At 38.7% G+C, this 22,326-nt stretch overlaps 1 protein-coding gene across 2 annotated transcripts in view; it reads right to left on the bottom strand.

Annotated features, from left to right (window-relative positions):
• Positions 1-15,276: 15,276 nt before the first annotated feature.
• The window catches only part of Dtwd2 (DTW domain containing 2), a 45,876-nt gene continuing 38,826 nt past the window's right edge, over positions 15,277-22,326 (bottom strand). The window contains exons 5-6 of one of the 2 annotated variants that reach the window (XM_057788848.1): positions 21,233-21,361; positions 15,277-16,953 (exon numbers count right to left, since the gene is read on the bottom strand). In XM_057788848.1, coding sequence (XP_057644831.1) covers positions 16,783-16,953; positions 21,233-21,361 — 300 coding nt within the window. In that variant the 3' untranslated portion in view covers positions 15,277-16,782. Of the gene's footprint in view, positions 16,954-18,902; positions 19,022-21,232; positions 21,362-22,326 lie in introns of those variants that run through there. The other variant, XM_057788849.1, reaches the window with a different exon arrangement.

Genomic DNA, 22,326 nt, shown 5'->3' with positions numbered 1-22,326 from the left:
GTACCAATTCTATCTGAATTCTTCCCCAACACACATACACACGACAAAAATTTTAAAGTACCATGGAAAAGGTTTATTAATAGACTTTTAGGATAAAAGAAAAACTAATTGGGGGCAAAGAAATTTTTTGGTTTAGAAAACATTAAATAAGAAAGAAATCCAGCTGGGCGGTGGTGGCACACGCCTTTAATCCCAGCACTCAGGAGGCAGAGGCAGGCAGATCTCTGTGAGTTCGAGACCAGCCTGGTCTACAAGAGCTAGTTCCAGGACAGGCTCCAAAGCCACAGAGAAACCCTGTCTCGAAAAACAAAAAAAAATAAAAAATAAAAAAATAAAAAAAAAAGAAGAAAGAAATCCTTTGGACAGAAATCTCTAAAACTCTAAGTTATTAAAATGTTCAAACACTAGACTTGTAAATAATATAAATAGCATCTTTTTCTTTTAAATAAGTAGAATCCTTTTTGAAGAATTCACGTTCTATGGGTGAGGTCTGGCACACAAAAATTGCCAAGTGTTTAGACTTGGGGAGAAAACTGCTGAATGAAAGCACAGGAAGAGGAGGGAGGTTGGACAGTAAGGAACGTATCACGTGCACTGCACCTGGGTTTTCTTTTTAACTCAAAAGAAACAAGCTATAATTCCTTCATTGCATTTTACCAGTACAATTTAATATTGATCTTCTTTTCTTATTATTTTGAATAAATCTAAATGAACAATCAAGAAATCACTTTTTTGCCTATATTTCGGGGAAATTGTAGTCCTGATTCTGGGTGACAATCCAAAAAGATTCTCAAAGAGCTGCAGGGTGTGCCACAGCCTCTCAGTCTTCTTGTTCTCCTGGAGACCTGGCTGCCTGGGGAGTAGAGACGAACGCGCTTTCAAAACATTTTAATGACTTCACTAAAATTCCCTGCCATGAGTATTTCCTGGAGGACTCTGACTCGGGAAGAGGCAAGCTATTCTGTAGCCCGGCTGCAGAGAGCATTAGCTGTCTTCCCTGTCTGCACCTCCTTCATGTCCCTACGACCAATGAGCCATTGTGTACCTTACTCCACTTTCACAGTTCATGTAGCTCTGAGATCTAAAAGAAAATAAAATCAGTTCTGCTAGATATGCAATGATCAAAACTTAGTAGTCAGCGTGGAGTTCTATATATAAGACAATTTTGTTTTCCGTATTATAACAGTTTGAAGCCTCTGACATAATTTTGAAAGCTTTCTCTATATGATTCTTTATATATTTGTAGCTAAGTATGCTAATTCATAAATATCTAAGTGATTAAGAGCAAAGATCTCAATATTAGCTTTGAAAATACTCCACTTCCTTTGGTTTGTATGTGTGGCTGTGTGTGTCCTTGTTTCCAGAAAGCATATGTTTGGCTCTAACTTTTGGAGGAACTCTGTGTCCACATTGAATGATGCTGACACAACTACAGACAACAAGCCTGTGAGCTCCTTCCCCTTCTGCTTCAGAAGACTCGTTTCGACAGCTCCAATTATGGCTTAGAGAAATGCCAGTCAGGTAACAGAACTTGTGTTTCAAAGACCAACCCTTGGGACTGGGTTTATAAAATATTGAATAAGAACATTAAGAATACCATACATTTTACATAGAATATTTTAGTTCCTACATGATTTCCTCACTGGAATCATTGGTCAGTCTGATCCCTTGCTACTTATCTTACCTGAATTATGCACCAAGCAAGAGATATTCCTGTACAAGTCAGCAAGCGAACAGGAACAACCTCTCTTCAGTAGGACCTTGTCAACATAAAAGCACTTTCTAAACTGTATTCTGTTGCCATTTGGGGAAGCAGGCTAAGAACACAGAATTATTTTCCTTTACAAGGAACATCTAATGAAGCTTTGCTTCACATCTGACAGAGATTCCCCATGTGTGGAGAATAGTATCCTGTGCTCAGAAAGAGAAATCCCTTTCTAGTCCCCATGCAGAGAGGGTGAAGATGTGACGTGGTTTCTAAAGTGCTAAATTAAGGAATCAAACACTAGATCACAAGAGTGAAGTTGAGCATCTCATCCTAACAATACTGCTGTTGTTGACGCCTTCCCTGTGAATATCCAGACAGCATTAAAAGGGTTTTCTGAGGAGCAGAGGTGCAACAGCCTCTCTGTAAGTGAAAGAGAGGAACAGGCCACTGGCAAAGGAGCAACACTGTTTACCTTCTTAGGTATGGTATTTAGACATTAAAAAAAGTACTGACTAGATGCTCCGATTGAACAAGCATCGAGGAACTTTTTCCTTCTTTTAGAAAAAAAAAACTTGTGCTTTTCAGAACAAGGAACTATGTGATTTTTACCATTCTACTATTGAGAACCACCTCAAATGTTAGACATAATGCCACCTTCTATTCCTCTCCCGTATGACTCCTGTAGCTTCTCTATGACTTTTTTTCTCATGACATTTCTGGAAAAATGGAATTTTTTAACATTAAATTTGGTGACAATATCTATAATATATAATTCAGGTCTGAACTCCTCCTTTTGGGAGTGAGCTTGCCTCAAAAGTTATGATTTAACCTTATTTTGGCTGCCTGACTTTGACAGCTATAACTTACTTTGGGTATAAATCTTTTATGTAGGAAGACTGTCTTGTCCAGAACTGCCCAGCCGTGGGAAGGCAAGTCTGCCTTTTCATAAGTGCTGTGTCGTTCTCAAGTAAAATACATTCTAAGTCTCAGTAGTAGGGATACTTTGGTTCTCGTCCTTTTTTTCACAGTGTTGCTTCTAATTCAATCAAGAAGAGTAAGAAGTTCACCTACACACTTACACACACACACACACACCCAACAGAAACCCTTTGATAACATAGAAGAAGCAAGAAGAAAGGATCATTGGGAAAAGCAATAGAAAATAAAAATGGTGAGAACTGATCAGAAAAGTGTGATTGGTGATTTTTTTTTTAATAATTATCATGGATTCAACTTTTCAGTGTCATCTTTTAAAAACTTTTTCATAACACTTGGGTCTTTGGAACAAGTATAAAGAAAGTTGATCGTGAGTCTCCATCAGGATTGCAGTTTTGCTTGATGGAGCAAACAACTTCGGAATAATGGTGAGTTTTCTGCATGCTTACTGCTGTATTCCCAGGGCTTGCTAAGCATATGTTTGTTGAATGACTAATGGGATGAATCGTAAAATTAAGAAAACCATGATCTGATGGAATAAAAGAAAGTACAGAGATTGGCCTGGCAAGATGGTGCATGAGGGACAGAGCTTGCTGCATAAGCCTGATGTTCAGTTCCTGCCCTAGAATACATGCAAAAAGTGGAAATAGAGAGCCAGCTCCACAAAACTGTCCTCCAACCTCCATACACCACATTCTCTCTCTCTCTCTCTCTCTCTCTCTCTCTCTCTCTCTCTCTCTCTATCTATCTATCTATCTATCTCACACACACACACACACACACACACACACAGAGATAAACAAACAAACAAATGAAAATGAAAATACACAGGGATCAATCACAGCCCTATGAGGTCAATACACAAAAAAAACCATAGCTCTGATTTTAAAGACAATAAGATATTGTTTATTCTCAAGCCATTTTGAGTGACCATAGCCCAGGAACACAGATTTAGGTTACCCCAAATTCCAGGTTCCAACATGAAAACAGTTTCACGAAGTTTTTAAAATTATACAGAACAGGAAACATCATAAATCAAGGCAAGTTTAAAATACATTGGTGGGTACATCAGAGAGGCAGCTACAGAGAGATGGCAGAAGCTTTTCTATAGTCTTAAAATGCTATCTGGTGTCATTCTTAGCTTTTGGGGTGGTGTAAACCATTGGTCTGCTGAGTCAATAGATTTGCAAGGTTTTTCTCTATTAATCACAGGATGTTAGTTCCACTACAGGCTTGGATAAGGAATTGTTGCAGGGACTAAAGTTGGCCCCAGATAAGTTAGTTAGCCTCTGAACCTATAACATTCCGATCTCTCCACAGTACTCAAATTCTAATCAGTCAACCCATCTCTTGAGACACAGCTTCAGGAGCTTTTGTTCACAATGTCAATCAGTTTATGAAAACAGAATTTACTCGTATCTGTACTTTAACACCTAGCTGATCTCATAACTTGCGTGAATATTACATAGTAGGAATTATATTTGTGGATTCTAGGACCAAGCCTACAAGAGGCATATAAGCTTCTGCCTTCACTCTTTGGGGAACCTAAAGCATCATGTCAAATAATTGTCCAGCTTTTATTAGAAGAGGACCAGAATGTTTTATCCAGTCATGCTAAGGTGAAAGACATACAAATAAAACCATCTTGGATCATTTAGAAATAGCTATGCCTCTAGATTACCACAGTTGCATGAACAATACCAGGACACTAACAGAAAGTGTCTACTTGAAACAATTCTAGTTGAGCCTAGAACAGAATTAATAAACCTCAGGTTCAAGGTGATTTATTATGAATTAGTTCATAACTAAATGTGAACTTCAAGGGCATCCTCATCAAAGAAGGATCTTAATAAATGGGTAGACAGGATGACACAATGCATGGAGAGTATTCTTCCCATATCACTATGCTAATGCTTGACCAACTGGCTCAAACAAAATTTGACAACAGACACCAGGATGAAGTTATTCATGGGCTCATTAACATGAATTTCCATTTGCTGACAACAGTCACTGCTAATTTTCCTAATAGCCAACTACAGAAACTAAGGAAGCCCAGCACCATTTCTTGGCTGAATCAGACATATATGTAGTGCCAGATTGATTATAATGGACCATTTCTATCATAGAAAATGCAATAGTATAAGCATTTACTACAGATATGGACTTGTCTGCCCTGCCCACAGTGCTTCTGTCAACAGTAAAACTGAAGGACTTAGAGAAATCCCAATTCATTATCACGATATCCCATACATCATCACTGTTGAGGACCAGATAACTCATTTGAAGCAATGAAGCCTGGAAGCGGGTTCTCGTACACACGGAATCAACGCACTAATGCTCCATTTCTCATCACTCTGAAGCAGCTGGTCTGATAAAATGTTGACCATTTGAAAACTCGTTTTGGCATACTGTGAGGTACCAGAGGGATGAGATAATATCCTGCAGGCTGCGGTGCACATTCGGAATGAGCAGTTAATATGTGATGACACACGTCCTATGTCATCAGAGCTCCAGGGATCAGAAAGTAGAAATAGAACTCACTCCTCATTTAAGTCTTATCATCAAGCAAAATTTTCGTTTCCTCTCAGAGGTTCTAGAAACAGCAGGTACAGAGATTCATTTGTTTGTTTCCAAAGCAGGAATGCATCCAACAAGGAACACAACAGTGATTCGTTAAACTGGACGCTGAGACTTCCACCCAGCTCTACTGACTCCTCATCCAGGAAAACAACAATTTGAGAAAAGATCTATAGTACTGACTAACTAATCCTGACTATCAAGGGAAAGTGGGCTGCCAATTCCAAAATGAGGCTGCGTGGACTGAATAACGTGAAGGACGTTCTGTGGTGCCTCTCTTAATTCTCATGGGTCCTGTGAGAAAAGATGATGAAAGACTCCAAGAATCCAACAGAAGTCTGTCTCCTGGGGTCACAGATTAAAATAGTGAGCAAGTAAATGGTGGTTATTTTAGGGTATCAAGTTTGAGGTATTCTGCTATGAAGCAGTTCATAACTAAATGTGGAGTTGTTTGTGAATTATCACCAAAAGCAACTTGAGTACAGAGGGATCTCAGTAACTGAGTAGACGAGATGAAACAATTTATGGATATTAGTCTCCTTCTGATATCACTGCCCCAAGCTGTAACCCAATACAAGAATTAAAGTTAAGGTCATCTCACCCTGGGAAAAAATATGAATAGCTGAGTGTTTGCTGAAGGCACCAAAGTGTTGAATGTTTAGGAGGGGATATAAATAAAGATGCATGTTCAGTTACACAAGAGTACTATAATAGTTACAGAAAGAGCTATAATAATTATGTTAGTTTGATATAAGTATACAGTTTTTTTTTTACCAGTCCCTGTTTGCCAAATGGAAGCTATCCCCCCAGTGATTTATTATGTACTCTTATACTTCAGTGTTTAAGTTACAGAAGATTAAAGTTAACCAAGAGACCTGGCTGAGAGAGAAATAAACATCATGCAAAGATGGATAAACTGACATGATACATTGTATATACTATTGCCCGGAGGAATTAGCATATTTTCTGTTGTTATACAGAAAACTAAGCTACAGTGAGTAGAAGCATGATTTTCACCCTTAATAAAAAGTTACATTTGATTCAGAGACACTTGTGCAAAATGTCTAGTATGGGGGGGGGGGGTACATACGTACATACGTCTTCCTCTACATATACACAAACCAGAAAACTCACAACAGTGGGGTGGCATCTGGCAAGAGCCTTCTTTGTCCATCACCCTGTAGTGGGAGATGGAGTAGGGCCCTAGGGAGGTGAACTGGCCTTTCTATACTGATACCCATCCCACCCACAAGGATGGAGCACAATGCCTAGGTAAGTATTGAAGGATCTTACCCCACTATTAGCACAACCACCATTCAGTTTTAACAAGCGTTAGAGTGCTCATCCACACCAAATCATATCATTTCTTCTACACTTTCCTAAGATGAAAATTTAAAGTCGCAAACTTCCTTTAAGGCCTGCTTAACCAAAGCTCATAAATTTACATTACAGCGTATTCAAAAATATTTACTAACTTTCCTTGTGATTTTATTGACCCTGAAATTATTTGAAGTGTGTGCCTTGTGAATAATGATTTCTAATTAAATTCTAATATATACAGGAACATAGTCCATAGGCTTTCAATTCTTTATTGTCTATCAGGAGGAATTCTTCTAAGACTCAGAGAGGTTCTACCTTCCTGATTAAAGGCCTGCATGCTATGATATGCAGGATAATACACCACAGTTAATTATGCCAGAATGGTGGACCATAATGTTCAAAACAACAGCAGCTTTACTAAATGTTTTACCAAATACTAAAGGGGGAATGTAGAAACAAACTCCACCCATAAGCTAAATTTTTGTATTTTTCCCCTTGATTCTAGCAAATTTTGTTTAACATGTTTAGAAACATATCTTAATGAAATGATCCTCTTTAGGCCTGACAATCTTTGAAGTCTATTTTATGTGAGATTAGTACAGATACACCAAGCTTCCTTTGGTTTATACAATATCTTTTCAAATTCTTTTACTTTCAAGTTCTTTTTCTGCATAAATGTCTGATGCCTGCTCTAAACTGTACACAGTGGGAATTCACTTTTTAACCCCATCTGACAAATTCTGTTTATGGATTAGATCACTTATATTATTTCACAAAGTAGCTGATTTTCTCCAAGACTGGCCTTTATGAATTAATTTATTTTTTGTTTTATGGGTTTGGGTGTTTTGCTTGCTCATATGTCTGTGTGCCATATGCAGGTAATGTACAATGCCCACAGGGGCCAGAGAGGGCACCAGATCCTCTGGGACTGGTGTTAAAAATAGTTATGGGTCACCATTGAGACAATGGGAACAGAACCTGGGTCTGCTGGAAGAGCAGCCAGTGCTCTTAACCACTGAACTCTCTCTCAGGCCCCACAGTTTCCCCTAAGGTTAATACCTTCCATCGTGGAGGGAATCTTGGGAAGACACAGGATGTTTACAGAGAGGTCAGAAACCGGATGTTCCAGCTGGATGGTGAAACATTCCATCCTCCAGGGGTGCTCATTAGCCCAAGAAGTAGACAGCTCAAAGGTTTTAGAAAGGCCCTGAAACTGACAAGATTCACTAATCCCACCCACATCTCCGCCTCCAAGAATAAATAAGCAGCAGGAACTCTCTCAGACAAGCTGAGCTGCCTAGAAGAGGCTCTGACCACCTGCAAAAGACAGTCTTGAACCTGTTGAACTACCTGCAGGCTGTGCAGTACTCCAGGTTTCCAGCTTTCCAGAGCTGTCATCAATACTGGGTGGACTCTGTGATGTAACTGTCTTTAGTCATTTCTGCTCTCATAAGTAACCCCTCATCATTATTCCTATAAGTAATCCCTCACCCATATACCTGGAAGTAACCTCAACAAAACTCATTGGCTCACCAAGCTGGAATTTAGTAGAATTCCATTGGCTCCCTATCTGGGGTGAGTAGATGTTTATTTCCATTTCCTCAGGAATAGTGTGTCACACAACATTTAATAGGTTCATAATACTATGGCTTTATTGGAAGTGGTAAAAGTCAAGGTGGAGCCCAGTTGGAGGGAATGTCACTCAGAGCATGTTCCTGGGAGATGTATCTTGCCTTTGCCTCCTCTGTGGTCCTTCTGTCTAGCAAAAAGTGAATTTACAATCTCCAATACCTGCTTCTGTGCTGCCATGACACTCTGCATCATTTCACAGGACCACATAACCACAGCGTCAACCTTCTGAGACCATGAGCCAAAATAAATCAGTTTTTGCCTCCTTAAAGTTGCTCCCTCTGGTACTTGATGATGGTGACAATAAAATGTACTTCAAACCAGGCACGCCTTTAATCCCAGCACTTGGGAGGCAGAGACAGGCAGATTTCTGTGAGTTCAAGGCTAGCCTGGTCTACAAGAGCTAGTTCCAGGAAAAAAATGAAAAGAAAATGTACTTTGTTTTAATCTACTTGTTTGCTTTTTTATTATCTATTTTTCACCCTTGTCCTTTCCTTGAATCCCTGTGTGTAAATGTCTTAATGCTTTATTTCCTGTTACTTTTTACTTTATAACTCCTTGAATTATTGACTTTCAATGGCTGCTCCAGGGAAGCTCCTCAGGCTGCAGAAATATTGTGTGTTTGTGTGTGTGTGTGTGTTTGTGTGTGTGTGTTTGTTACTCAGAATAGTGGCCAGTGGCCATATGTGGCTGTGGAATGGATGAAACATGTCCAATTTCACATGAGCACACATTTATTAAACTGAATTTCAAATTAGTTGAAACAGCTATGTGTGGTTAATGGCTACCACATTATGTCCAGCAAGCAGAGAAATTGAATTACACTTTTTTTGATATTATATTGTCTGCTGTGAGCTAATATCATACTACTTTCAAAGCCTAGCTATACTTACACGTTTTAGAAATGTTTGTATTGTTATTTGTTGTGCTTTGTTTCTATACCAAGTTTCTTTTAGTTGACTCTGTGGACCTCTTGTGGAAGAGGGGAAAGAAAGATTGTAGGAGCCAGAAGGGTATAGGACACCCGGAGAACAAGTAAGGTTCATGCCACCAAGGATGATGACTTGGGTCTGATTCCTTGGGTCCACACCATAGAATGAGAGAACTGACAGCTGTAAATTATCCTATGGTCACAACATGTGTGTCATGGCATGTGTGTTCCTTAAAAGAAAGAAGTCATTTACTTTAATACTAACCACATGAAAATATCCTCTATTACTTATAGTCATATTTTGATATCAGCATTTCAGTGCTTTGCTATAGGAAAGTGTAATGCTATTTTCTGCTCTAGATTAATTTTGTGTCCTTTCCTTCTTTTTTATATATTTTTTTTAATTTTTTATTCTTCTATTTTTCCCCTTAAGAATCATGTTCTACTTTGTTCTCTATTGCTATGACCAAATAGTAAACAAACCTGATGGAGGAAGGTCATTGGTTAATTAATAAAGAAACTGCTTGGCCCTGATAGGTTAGAACATAGGTGGGTGGAGTAAACAGAAGAGAATGCTGAGAGGAAGAGGAAGTGAGGTAAGACGCCATGCTTCTGCTCTCCAGGGCGGACACAATGAAGCAAGCCGCCAGGTCAGACATGCTGAATCTTTCCCAGTAAGACTAGTGCTACATAGATTATTAGAGATGGGTTGATTGGGATATGAGAATTAGCCAATAAGGGCTAGAGCTAAAGGGCCAAGCAGTGTTTAAAAGAATACAGTTTGTGTGTTGTTATTTCGGGGCATAAGCTAGCCAGGCGGCTGGGAGCTGGGTGGCAGGAATGCTGCCCGCAGCTCCTACAACACAAACCAAATTGGGAAAGAGTTTATTTCTGCTTATAGGTTATAGCCCACCATAGCTGAGCAGCTCTGAGAAGAGCTAAGGTGAGAAGGAGTGAATATAGCCATAATACATTGTATGGAATTCTCAAATAATTAATAAAAATATTTCAAAGAACAAAAAACAAAGAAAAATCACTAAGTGATAGCCAGAAAATGTAGAGAAATAAAATGAGGACCCAGCAACCTCGCTATACAGGTCCAGAAAAGGGAAGCAGGAGGCTCATCCTAAAGGAAATGCTGGCCATCCTGGTAAAAGTGCCACGAGTCCTATGGGCAGCGGTGTGAGTCCTATTTGGTAAGTAATAATTATAAACAAGGAAGCCTGGAATCCACTTTCCATAGTTTGAGGGTGAAAGATGGTGATGGAGATGGGGAGGGTTGGACAGGGGCTGGTGAAGAGCTCACACTACACGAGACTCGGCTTGAGTAGTAAAAGGGTACAAAGACGAGCAGTCTGCCCCAGAGTGTCAGGGAGGAAACATTGCCTGAGTATAACTGTGAGCATGATACCCCCAGTCTACAGTAACCTGCAGTGACCTCTCTGCTGTGAGGTTTTCATTTTTAGTTTACCTACTATCTGGTTTTCTTACAACTTAAAAACCAGACTCTAGAGGGGTTCCCAGGTGTCCAAGGAGATGTCCCCAGCTTGTTCCTTGAGCAGCTGAGGAGAGGGCACCTGAACTGGCCCTATCCTACAGCCACACTGATGAATATCTTGCATATCACCATAGAACCTTCATCTGGCGATGGATGAAGATAGAGACAGAGACCCATATTGGAGCACTGGACTGAGTTCCCAAGGTCCAAATGAGGAGCAGAAGGAGGGAGAACATGAGCAAGGAAGTCAGGACCGCGAGGAGTGCGCCCACCCACTGTGACGGTGGAGCTGATCTATTGGGAGCTCACCAAGGCCAGCGGGACTGGCACTGATGGAGCATGTGATCAAACCGGACTCTCTGAATGTGGCTGACAAGGAGGGCTGACTGAGAAGCCAAGGACAATGGCACTGGGTTTTGATTCTACTGCATGTACTGGCTTTGTGGGAGCCTAGTCTGTTTGGATGCTCACCTTCCTAGACCTGGATGGAGGGGAGAATGGGGGCAAGGGGAGGGAAATGGGAGGAAGGGAGGAGGTGGAAATTTTTAATAAAAAAAAAAAAAGGATTGTACAAGACAGAGGAGGCTGTGGAACAATGTCTCCTTGAAATGATGGAGAAGCTCAACTATAACACTTCAAACAATATGGCTGCCTAAACCGAACTGAACAAGAACAATACTAATATCATGCTAAAGAGGAAGGGGAAGCCTCCAGAGGCCCCAACCCTAGACAAAGAACTGCAGGCAACTAAAAAGTGTGAAGAGTAGGAAAATTAGTCTTCCCTAGGAATAAGCCCATGAATTGGTTATTTAAGATCAAATGGTCAATACTGAAACATACATGTATAAGCAACACTAAACATACTTAGCAGGTTGTATATAATTTTTTGTGTTTTATATGCAACAATAACTATTACAGAAAAAGAAGGCATAAATCTGAGGGAGGGCAAGAGACACATGGGGGAGTGGAAGAACAAAAGGGGAGAATGATGTAGTTATATTTTAATTTAAAAATTAAAAAAAATACATCATTAGTTTTTGTTGTTCTTGCCCATCCCCTTCTTTCCCTGATCCTCTGCCTTCTTGGCAACTACCAGTTGGATCTTGTTTTCATAATCCAATCTGCATCTTTGGGTTGGAGATTTAAGTTCATTTACATTTAGCTTATTGACAAAGATAAGCTGACCCATATAAATCTTTTCTGCTTAATCCAAATACCATGTTCCTTTCTTTCTCACATAAGCACTTTAAGAGTCTGCTGGTTTGCTGGGTTGAACATGTTTCTTTCCTAAATTTCATACACTCATCTAGTCACAAAATTTCTTTTCTGACGTCATGCTTGTGACCCTTTCTTCCTTCTCTGTTTGTAAGATTCCTTCCAGTATTTTCTGTAATACTTGTGGTCATGAATTGCTTTAGTCTGTGCTTATCTCGGGAGGTCTTTATTTCTCCCTTGATTTAAAAAGGTAACTTTGCTGGATAGGATTTGGGCAATTTTTGTTAGTAGGTACTTACTTTCAGAACTTGAAATATCAGTTTTGGTGTCCTACTTTGGAGGTTTCTGCTGAAGGATCTCTGCTGAGTTTGCCTATAGAAACTGGCGCTTCTTTTTGTTGCAGTTTGTGGGGCTCATTCTACCTGAAGATTTTAACTCTGTGACCTGGAGTCCCTGTCTTATTATTTCTATTTCAGTTCTAAATGCCTTCTATATTTAAATGTCCACATCTTCTTCCCAGATATAAGGAATTTTCTTCTACAATTTTATAAAATAGATCTTCCATGCTTTCAGTTTATATTTTAACTCCCCATTTTACCCATTGATTCTTAGGTTTCATGTCTTAGTCATGTCCCAGAATTCGTGAGTTGTATTCATGGTTGTTGGGTTGTTGTTGTTCTTTATTGCTAAAAGAATGTGTTTAATACTCTTTACTTGGTCTAATTAATTGGTAATATTTTTCATTGAAACGTTTACTTTTTTTAACATCTATTTTGGGATTGGCAGGGGGGTTGCACACACATACATGCCAGAGCATGGGTGTAGAGTTCAGAGGAAAATTTATAGAAGTCAGTTCTCCCATCCACATGTGGGTTCTAGGAATAGAACTCAGTACATTTATCTGCTGAGCCACCTCACCAGCCCTCTGCTGGAAGTTTTAGTTGATTTGTAGAGAAATTCACTTTTAAGAATGTTTTGTTATTATTGCTCTTTTTATTAACTTATTTATTTCTGACAATGTCTGCGTCTGCTGGATTTCTCATCCATGTCTTGCGCTAACTTCCTTTCTTCATTAGAACCCCCCTTTAGACACCACTCATTTTTTAAAATGTTTAATTTTTTGTCTGACATTTGAATAATTTCATTACCTTTTGACTGATTATTAAAGTTACAGACTTTAGGAGAAGCTGCGTATTCCTTGTGCTTCTAACTTATAAACATATATACTTTTGGGTTTTCTTAGTGGGTAGCCTTCTCTTGGGATTTCAATCCCCACCACAAACTAGAGGGGGAAAACACAGCAGACAGCACAAACAGCAACAGTTTAAAAAGTAACTAGATATTCAAATGCAGAATAAAAAATAAGAGCAGGGAAATTGGGGCAGAAGGATGAGGATGAGGGGAGGGAAAGGAATGAGATAAGAGTAACCAAAACTAATGATATATTTAAAATGGTAAGAAAACCATATTATAGGAAAACTAATTTAAAAACTAAACCAAACCAAAATAAAAAACAAAACAACAACAACAAAAAAGAGGTGCCTTGTGTGTGACTATAAAGCTGCCATAGGTTATTAATGAAAATTCTAGTGCCAGGATGAGCTACCTTCCTATGAGTTATTAGTCAGCAAGGCCTCTAAGATTCTCCAAACAATACAGACAATGATTGCTACTGCTATTGGTTGCCCAGCAGAACTGGATGGTAAGGCCCAGTTACCAAAGTTACCAGATGTTCTGGCCGCAGAACATAGAGAAATCAAGTTGGAACTAGGTTGGAAGCTTCCTCCTGATAGCTTCCTCATGGTGCCAGAAAGTATTTGGCAGACTGCAAGGGAGAACTGTCTTGGGTGTTGCATGCTATGATGCTGACCAGCTAGACAAAATGAGCCCATAAATGCAAAGCTGTGACAAATTTATCATGGGAGGAACCAACCATCTTCCAACTGGAATTGAGTTGTCTCCTGTATCCTAGATTCTTCAAGACATGAATCATAAAGGGATTTTTGGATTTTGTCAAAGGCTTCTCTTCATGTAATGGCATGATCATGTGATTCCTATCATTGAGTCTATGTAGTGAACTATACTTACACATGATCATGTGATTCCTATCATTGAGTCTACTTATGTAGTGAACCATACTTACTGATTTACATATGTTGAGTTATCCACATTTCTGGGATAAAGCTGACTTTACCTTGTGAATGAATAAATATAACTTTCTATCTTTCTCCCCTTCCCATTTCCCTCCTCTATCCGCTGTCAACATCTTCAGCTTACCTGCTCCACTGTTTTCTCCTTCTAACCCTAATGAATTGTCTCTGGGCTCCCACTGGGTTTAAATTATTTTATCAAAAAATAAATTTCAAGAATTCAGAAAGACTGCAGTGACAACAGGAAACCAGAGATCCTTTATACCCTAGAACAGTGGTCCTCAACTTTCCCTTTAATATAATTCCTTGTGTTGCAGTGTTCCCCCAACCATACAGTTATTTTCACTGCTACTTCATAACTGTAATTTTGCTATGGTTATGAATCACAATGCAAGTATCTGTATTTTCCTTTGGTCTTAGGTGATACCTGTGAAAGGGTAGTTTGACCGCCCCCTCCAAAGAGGTCACGATCCACAGGTTGAAAACAGCTACCCTAGACACACGTTTCCCTCCTTCCCAGCTCATATACACACGTGGGGAATCTCCCTCTTCTCAAAGCCATGCTGCCTCTCCTAATATCACCACCTTCTACTTTCCTCAAAGCATGGCCAGCAAATGGTACTGTACTAATGGTTCATGAACCAATGTCCAAGTTACAGCCAGCTTCCTGGGGTTAGAGTAACTCTCAGAATGGTCAGTCACTCAACCAGGAGGCCTTTGATACTTGAAGATAAATGAATGCAGAGTTTTCTTCTCTTCTTGGTCAAAAGATTTTACCATATAATTCTAAGATGACCCCATAGCACCAGAGTACAAACCAAGAAGGAGGTGGGGATCTTCTCCCCTGTCTGCTCCTGTGCAGATGGTGACTTAAAATTGCCGAGATCCATGTTACACTACAATTTTGAAAAATGCCACTTCAATGTGTAGAGTTCAGTAATGTACTCCTCTGTTTTCGATTTAAAGCTCCACTGGCACTATCTTAGGATCTAGTTTCTTCTACAAATCTAAACTTCTGTATTTCTGCATTTGCCTCATCTCTGTCTACTGTAGCATCCTGACTTTCCATGCCGCTCACCGCTCCGTGTAGCTGTGCACCTGATGCTGGTGTAGATTCACAGATGTAGCAAAGTGCCAAGTGTCTCAAATATGCCATCTTCCTTCTATCTAGATACATCTTCTTTAATACACACACACAGCCAAATTAATACATTTTAAGGATTTAAGTAGTCAATATATTTAAAATGTTATTCTAAATGGTAAACACAAACTGAAGTCTGGAAATATAAATAATATCATTTGCTTGATTTTTCTTAAAGAGCAATCACAACATTCAAAGAACTTTGTGAAATTTAATTCCAACATAAAAAATTACTGAGATGATTTTACCTCGTTCATTAAGAAACTATTATGCATTATACTATTTTTCCATTATTACACAAATAGTCAATTGATACAGGACATTCAGGTTATAAAAGGCCAACTTATTTTTAAATGCAAATATAAGTCAGCAATTGAAGTCACAAATCTAAATTTTAATATTTTAAATATTTTTACATAATTTGTCACATATTTGTTAGCATTCTAATTGGGACCAGCCAAGCTATTAATGAATGTCATCTGGACCAATAATAAACAAAAGAGCATGAAAAACATCAGAAACCAGTGTGTGTCACACACGTGTTTATCAAAATCACCACTTAACTGCATGCTTGATTTTTTCCTCCCATACAACCCTGGAATCAGGGAATTGCAGTAATCGTGAACAAAGGTCAAAATGGAAACACCCTGATCTTGCCGAAGTGTCGACTTAACTGTAAATTGGATATATAGTGTATAAATTTCTCTTATTCTATACAAAATCTCAACAAATATTCTCTTAATAGGGTGAGGAAATTTGATCTTTCATATTGAAAGCTTTTGCTCTTAAAAAAAATTTAAGTAGAGCTACTACAGAAGTATGTTCTCAAAATGATAACTGTATTATACTCTGCTTCACTCATTTCTATACAGACACTTCATCAAAAAAACTCTTACTACAACCAGTAAACTTGATAAATGAACACTGAAAAACTAAAACTTAGGCAAAGCAACCCCAATGAGAATGCAAGCTATTTCAAAATTAAATGCACTCCACAGGAATCCAGATAATTACGGAAGGTGTAAATTACATTCACTGAGTCCAAGTTCAACCCTAAACAGAAAAGTTTCCCTGTTCCTTTATACTATTTAATAAAACAAGTAACCCTTTTTTGCCATTTATTTCACAGTAAGGCTGAAACCAATGCAGGGTATATCCATCATTGATCTATGTATACCTAGGTATCGGCAACACCGATGGAAACAACACTGTTCCCAGGCACAGTTTTCATTATATAGACAACTCTTTACTCTAGACCAACACTAACTGTATTTTGAATAGATCTAAGAAAAAAATGTAGTAGAAGCACATATTTCAAAACAAATATAGTATCTGGACAATGGTAGCTCACACCTTTAAGCCCAGAACTCAGGAGGCAGAGGAAGGTGGATCTCTGAGTTCGAGCCCAGCCTGGTCTACAGGCTATACAGAGAAACCTTGTCTCAAAAGAAAACAAAAACCAAAATGAAACAAATGACAAATACACTGTGAAAGTCTGCTTTTCCCAGAGTGGGTGAAGTGTGCTGTAAAATGCTGTTTAGCAGCCCATCTCTTTCCGCACAAGTGCCTGCCAGCACTGAGTCTTCGGAGTCAAAGCCTTCAAGTCCAAACCGGGGGAAAGTTTACATAGTCCTGTCAGCTAAAGACAGGTGAATGAGCACCATGGAGCCAGTGGTGCTAAATTTTAACACTGTTCATTAACAGCTCCATCTTCCTGAGCTTGCGTTTGTTCTTTGGCATTGGCTTGGGGTATAATCCGTTTTTCAGAAGGTATTCCTTGCTGAGGCGAATCTGAGCACCATGCTGAAGCTGGAAAGAACATAGCGCTTGAAGAGGGCGAAGCAACGTCTGTTAAGAAAAAAAAGACACTAAAAACATATTTGTGGCAACATGTATTCTACCTATACTTTTCTTTCCAATGCAGACATTTAGATATCCTTTTTATTATTGCTTTTAACTGTGAAGAGTAATGACTATTCTAACCTTCGTAATTATTTCTAATTCAGATTCTAATAAAAGGATTTATAATGATTTTCCATATAGGAAATAGAAGCTGAGTTATGTTTTATACAGTAATTTATTTAGGTAACATGAAAATTTCTCATTACAATCATTTAATCAGTTAACAAGATGATTAAAGAAAACAGATAAATAGGCACATCACATTAGTTGAATTCCAATCACAACTAGTATACCTCACTGACACAAACAATTCCATGATGACAGCGAAGTCTTCCTCACAGTAGTACATGGAAAACACAGATGCGACAAAGTCACATGTGGTACATTTGAAATACTGTAATTTAAACCTTGTCTAAAGAAAATTTTTGCAGGGCCAAGCATAAAACACTCATGTGTTAACTGAATTTACACGTAAGTTAACAGAGATGGTGAAGGCTGATACACAACTGGAACACACGCGCTATATAAAGTTATTCAAGATAAAAAACTAAAACAAAATTAAATAGCATTTTAAACACACTTTTCAATCAGATTCTTTGTATGTAAGACCCTGACTGCTCTTTGGACTGGAGAGGGAGGGGGAGGGAGAATGGGAGGAGGGGGAGAGAGATGGGAGGAGGGAAGGAGGGGAAAATTTGTAATAATAAGAATAAAAAAAAAGAAAATAATAATATAAATAACAATAGCAATGGTTTTGGTTGAAAAGGCCATTAAAGAATCATTTTTTAAAAGGAAAAAATTGGACCAAGTACTTGGGAAGCAGAAACAGGAGGACCTCTGAGTTCAAGGCCAATCATGCCTACAGAATGAGTGCCAGGACAGCCAGCACTACACAGAGAAACCCTGTCTTGGGGACAAAAAAAAAGGAAAAAAATTGATAGAAAAATTTCAAACTGTCTGTGTGAAAATTTGTTCTCCCACATATACAAAATACATTGTATATTTTTACATATAAAAACAGATAAAGGGGCTTTACTTTACAATGAAGTATTAAATACTTTGGCAGTCTCTGATAATTGCCTCTCCCTACCCAATATTTTTATCTTATTAATAGAACCCAATTTGTATTCATGAAGGTATTATGCCCTTCTACTAATAAAGCACTGAGTAATGACAGGTAAATGAAAATCACTTGGGATGGACTTTTAGAGGCACTCAACACCAACAGATTTAGGTAGCATAGGTTTTTTTGCTCTTTTCCTGCCAAGAATATGGTTATTAGAGGTGGGACAAACCATCATGATAGGTCAGCAATAAATGTGACAATTAAAGCCAAACACAGAGGTTAATGGACAGACAGGGGGAAAAAATGTGGGCTTTTTGTGTTTATTTACATGTATGGGTGTTTTGTTTACATGTTCATCTGTGCAAAACAAGTATGCAGTGCCCAAAGGGCAAAAAGATGACATTAGATCCCCTGGGCTTGATGGTCCAGACAGTTATGAGCTGTCACGTGAGTGCTGAGATAACGCTGGGTCCTCTGGAGAGCATCCAGTACTCTTAACTGCGGAGACATCTGTCCAGCCCCTGATCTGGGCTCCTAATGTCCTTTCCAAGCTGCGTTTATAACTCAGGACTGTCCACTTTAGTGTGCTGTACTTACAGAAGAGGTTTTTGCTTTTTTAAAAAAAGTTGATTTAACCACTGCCTTTATTTTTAAAGGCTGTTACACATAATCCCTCTTGATACAGACCAGTAAGAAAAAAGGACAAGTATTTTGGAAACCTCTACTCTCTCACTGAGCTACATCCCCAATTTATACAAGTTTAAAAGGAAAAATAAGAACAAGGAGAGATTATGCAACTGCCCCTGGCAAATCATACTGACAGCAGGTGGTAAAGCTGCAACCCAAGCTGACTTCAGGCCTGCGCTGTGCTCCTTCCAGGGGCCACACTCAGCCTCTCACATCCGCTACTTCCTGTGCTTGGAAGCTGCTCCAGCACCTAACATGGGGCTGAACCAGAAGACTGGAAATCAATGTCACATTAAAGTTGTTCATTTGTAGGTACCTGCTGTCTATAGAAGGAAGCCACAATATTTCCTGTTTTCCAAGATCTTAAGGTTTTAAAAGGTTTTCTCGAAGAAAGATTCTATAGCTTTTCTTCCAGGGAAGAAATAATACACCCATTGCCACAGAAGACAGTAACTGTCTCTATTCCACAAAGAAGTGTGCTATTTATTTTTTGTAACTAATTTTAATAGATTGGCTTTAGGGTTCACTTCCAATAAAAACAACATATATTATGAACTGGAAGCAAATTTGTTTTCTATAATAAGCATTTTAAGATGTTTCATCACACATGTCTCCCATTCATGCTCCCATCGTGCATATTAGAATCACCCAAATCATGGACAGACATTGTTTCTCTACTCATGGCCACTGTGATTTGATTATTCCTGAAGGTTGACATAAGCAGAAAAAGGATTCCAGGCCCTCAGTGTTACTATGAAAGTTTATTTTCAACCCATCCATAAGGAATATCAAAAGCTCAGGACATGTGGGTTCCCATCACAACTCTATATTTTAGCCATTATTTATTCTCAAATATTACACTTAGAGCATAAGTTACCCAAGTTTTGTGTGGTCATGGTAAAGAGTCCTCTTATTTTTAAGTTAACATATCACAAACCATCACATATAATCTAGAAGGAATCAACGTCAGCAATTAGCTTTTTGTCATCCATGAATGTTTCTGGTTTTATCAAGAAAGAAAAGTGGCAAACACATAGACATAAAGTCACACAGAGAGGGGATGGTTACTGGTAAAGGAAGAAGAGAGTGTCTGGGACACCCTGGTCATTCAAAGAACAAATCCAGGATTGCTGGGAAGTGTTCTTCTCAAGGACAGCATGTGGGAGTGAAACTGTTCAGTTGGAACAGTTTACACACACATCCAAAGGAAACCTCTATTGTATGAAGGCCACTTATTTGGTTCCCGCTGCTCAGCCCAGAAATAACCACACAGAAACTGTATTAATTAAATCACTACTTGGCCCATTAGCTCTAGCTTCTTATTGGCTAACTCTTACATATTAATTTTACGCATTTCTATTAATCTGTGTATCGCCATGAAACACGATGCCCCTCAAAAGAAGAAGGCCTCTAACTCTCATTGCCCACAGCTCAGGGCCCAGAGAGGAACAAAGAACTCAATCCTAGCTCCCAGCACTCTTTAACTCTTCTGCAAACTCTGGAGATCTTTTTTGTTCTCTTCAGGACTAACGTCTCTATAACTTCCAGTTACTCTGCTAGGTTTTAGTCCCTGCTGAAATTTCCTTTATGGCTAAGGTACTGTCTTGTAACAGTAGTGATACTGGACAATGAGAGAAAGGGAGGCAGGAGAGAGTGCTGTCTGCGCATGCATGCATGTGAATGCCTGCACGGTGGCATGTGTGATGGAGGAGCTAACAACTCTATTTTTCAACTGTCATCCTATGGCATTTTTTTCTAAGTAAGAAATAATAGTTCGCTTACTTTTCATAACCCATCTTAAATTATTTATTTATGATACTTTTCTTTTGCTATAAAGTTTATAAACTGTCCCCAAAGTTGAGATATTACTAAGCTCATTGAAATGCTATGCTCTGCTAATAATTATTAGTTATATATGTAATAATTAGAATTTTATGGAAGTTAGATAAAATAATGATTGTGGGTTAAATCTTTTTCATATTCTATAGACATTTCTATCCATAAGTACCTATTTTGCACTCTAAGTTTAATAAAGTAAACAGAATGTTAGCATATCTCCTCAAATAAAGGCACCCATTCAAACAAGAAATCTTGGTGAAGAATGTTCTTTTAATTTAAAAAAAAAAAAAAAACTGGATCACCAGAGAATACAAACTACTTAAAAAAGTAGAGAACACTAAAGGAAAAATCTAGCCAAAAAACTCTATTGAGTGCTGTGCTACTTGCATGCAATTTAGCATATTAAAAATGCTGTTTGCACAGCTTAGTGGGAATATTTAAATAATGCAAAATGGAATGCTAAACCAACACAGTAAAATACCAGAGAGGAGGAAGATTATGAAACTCCATAAATACCTACTGCAGATATACTCCACTTGTCACTTCTCGCACACAATTAACAAGTTATGCATGTCTACATTTTCTCAATAAAATCCAACCCGACTTTAAAACAAAACTATGACTTCCACATACCTCTTGTATGTACTTATTTTTCTCTAAGATGGAAAGAGCAGCAGCAGCACATTCTAAGGTAGAAAGGCACCTGCTAGTTGGTTGCATCCGAATTACATACTGACTACAAATGCTAGTTTTTAACTGCACCTGAAACCAAATGCAAAGTAATAAAATGTAATTTTCATTTTAAATTTAAAATTATGAAACATACATTTTAAATACTACTCACCTTCCTTCAAAAATTGCAAGTTTAGAAATATTAACATATATCACTATCTTTATGCACATCCTTTAGTTGTTACTATTGGGTAGCAGAAGCAAGAGTCTAGCTACAAAAAGATAGCTGACAAAAGATACCCAGAATACATTTATATTTCTATATAACAAATGATACCAGTAACACCCTCCAGTGAGGACAAGAGTGAATACACACTTCACAAAAGAAGACATAAGAATAGCAAACAGGTAATTGACAAAGTGCTCAAATGACCCAATGAGTAGCTTAAATTAAAAAAAAAAATTAACCTAAGATTGAGGATACAGCTCAGTGGTAGGGCCCTTACTGGGCATACAGGAAGCACCCAACTCAATCCTGAATACTGCCTTCCCTTTATCTCCCCCACCCCAAATTAACACCATTATATCCAAATATAGAGGCCCACAGCCCAACAATGAGTGTGAGATCCATTGATCCCTCCCCTAAGAGCTCAGGAAACCCTGTGGAAGTGGAGGCAGAAAGAGTGGGAGAGCCAGATGGGATGAAAGACACCAAGGAAACAAAGCCTTCTAAAACAGGATCCGCACAGCTATGAACTCACAGACTGAGGCAGCATGCACAGGGCCTGCATGAGTATGTACCAGTCAGGGTGCTAGGGCTGAAAGAGGTGGACATATGCCCCCCGACAATGCTAACCCAGAGGCTATCTCCAACTGATAACTATTTGCAAATGAAAATTTAATTTTCTCCAAGGGAACCTCACTGGGGAACAAACTACTCTTAACAGCAGGCTGCATGCCCAGCAGTAGATGGCCAACAGAAAATGAACTCCATGGCACCTCTGGGGGTTCCTTGTCTCATAATATCGTGTCAGGGTTTTTGGTTTTGTTTGGGT

The sequence above is a fragment of the Chionomys nivalis genome, chromosome 14, assembly GCF_950005125.1.
Source record: "Chionomys nivalis chromosome 14, mChiNiv1.1, whole genome shotgun sequence".
Taxonomy (NCBI): Eukaryota; Metazoa; Chordata; class Mammalia; order Rodentia; family Cricetidae; genus Chionomys; species Chionomys nivalis.
The sequence above is the reverse complement of the archived record's forward strand: the minus strand, read 5'-3'. Positions and strand labels throughout refer to the sequence as shown.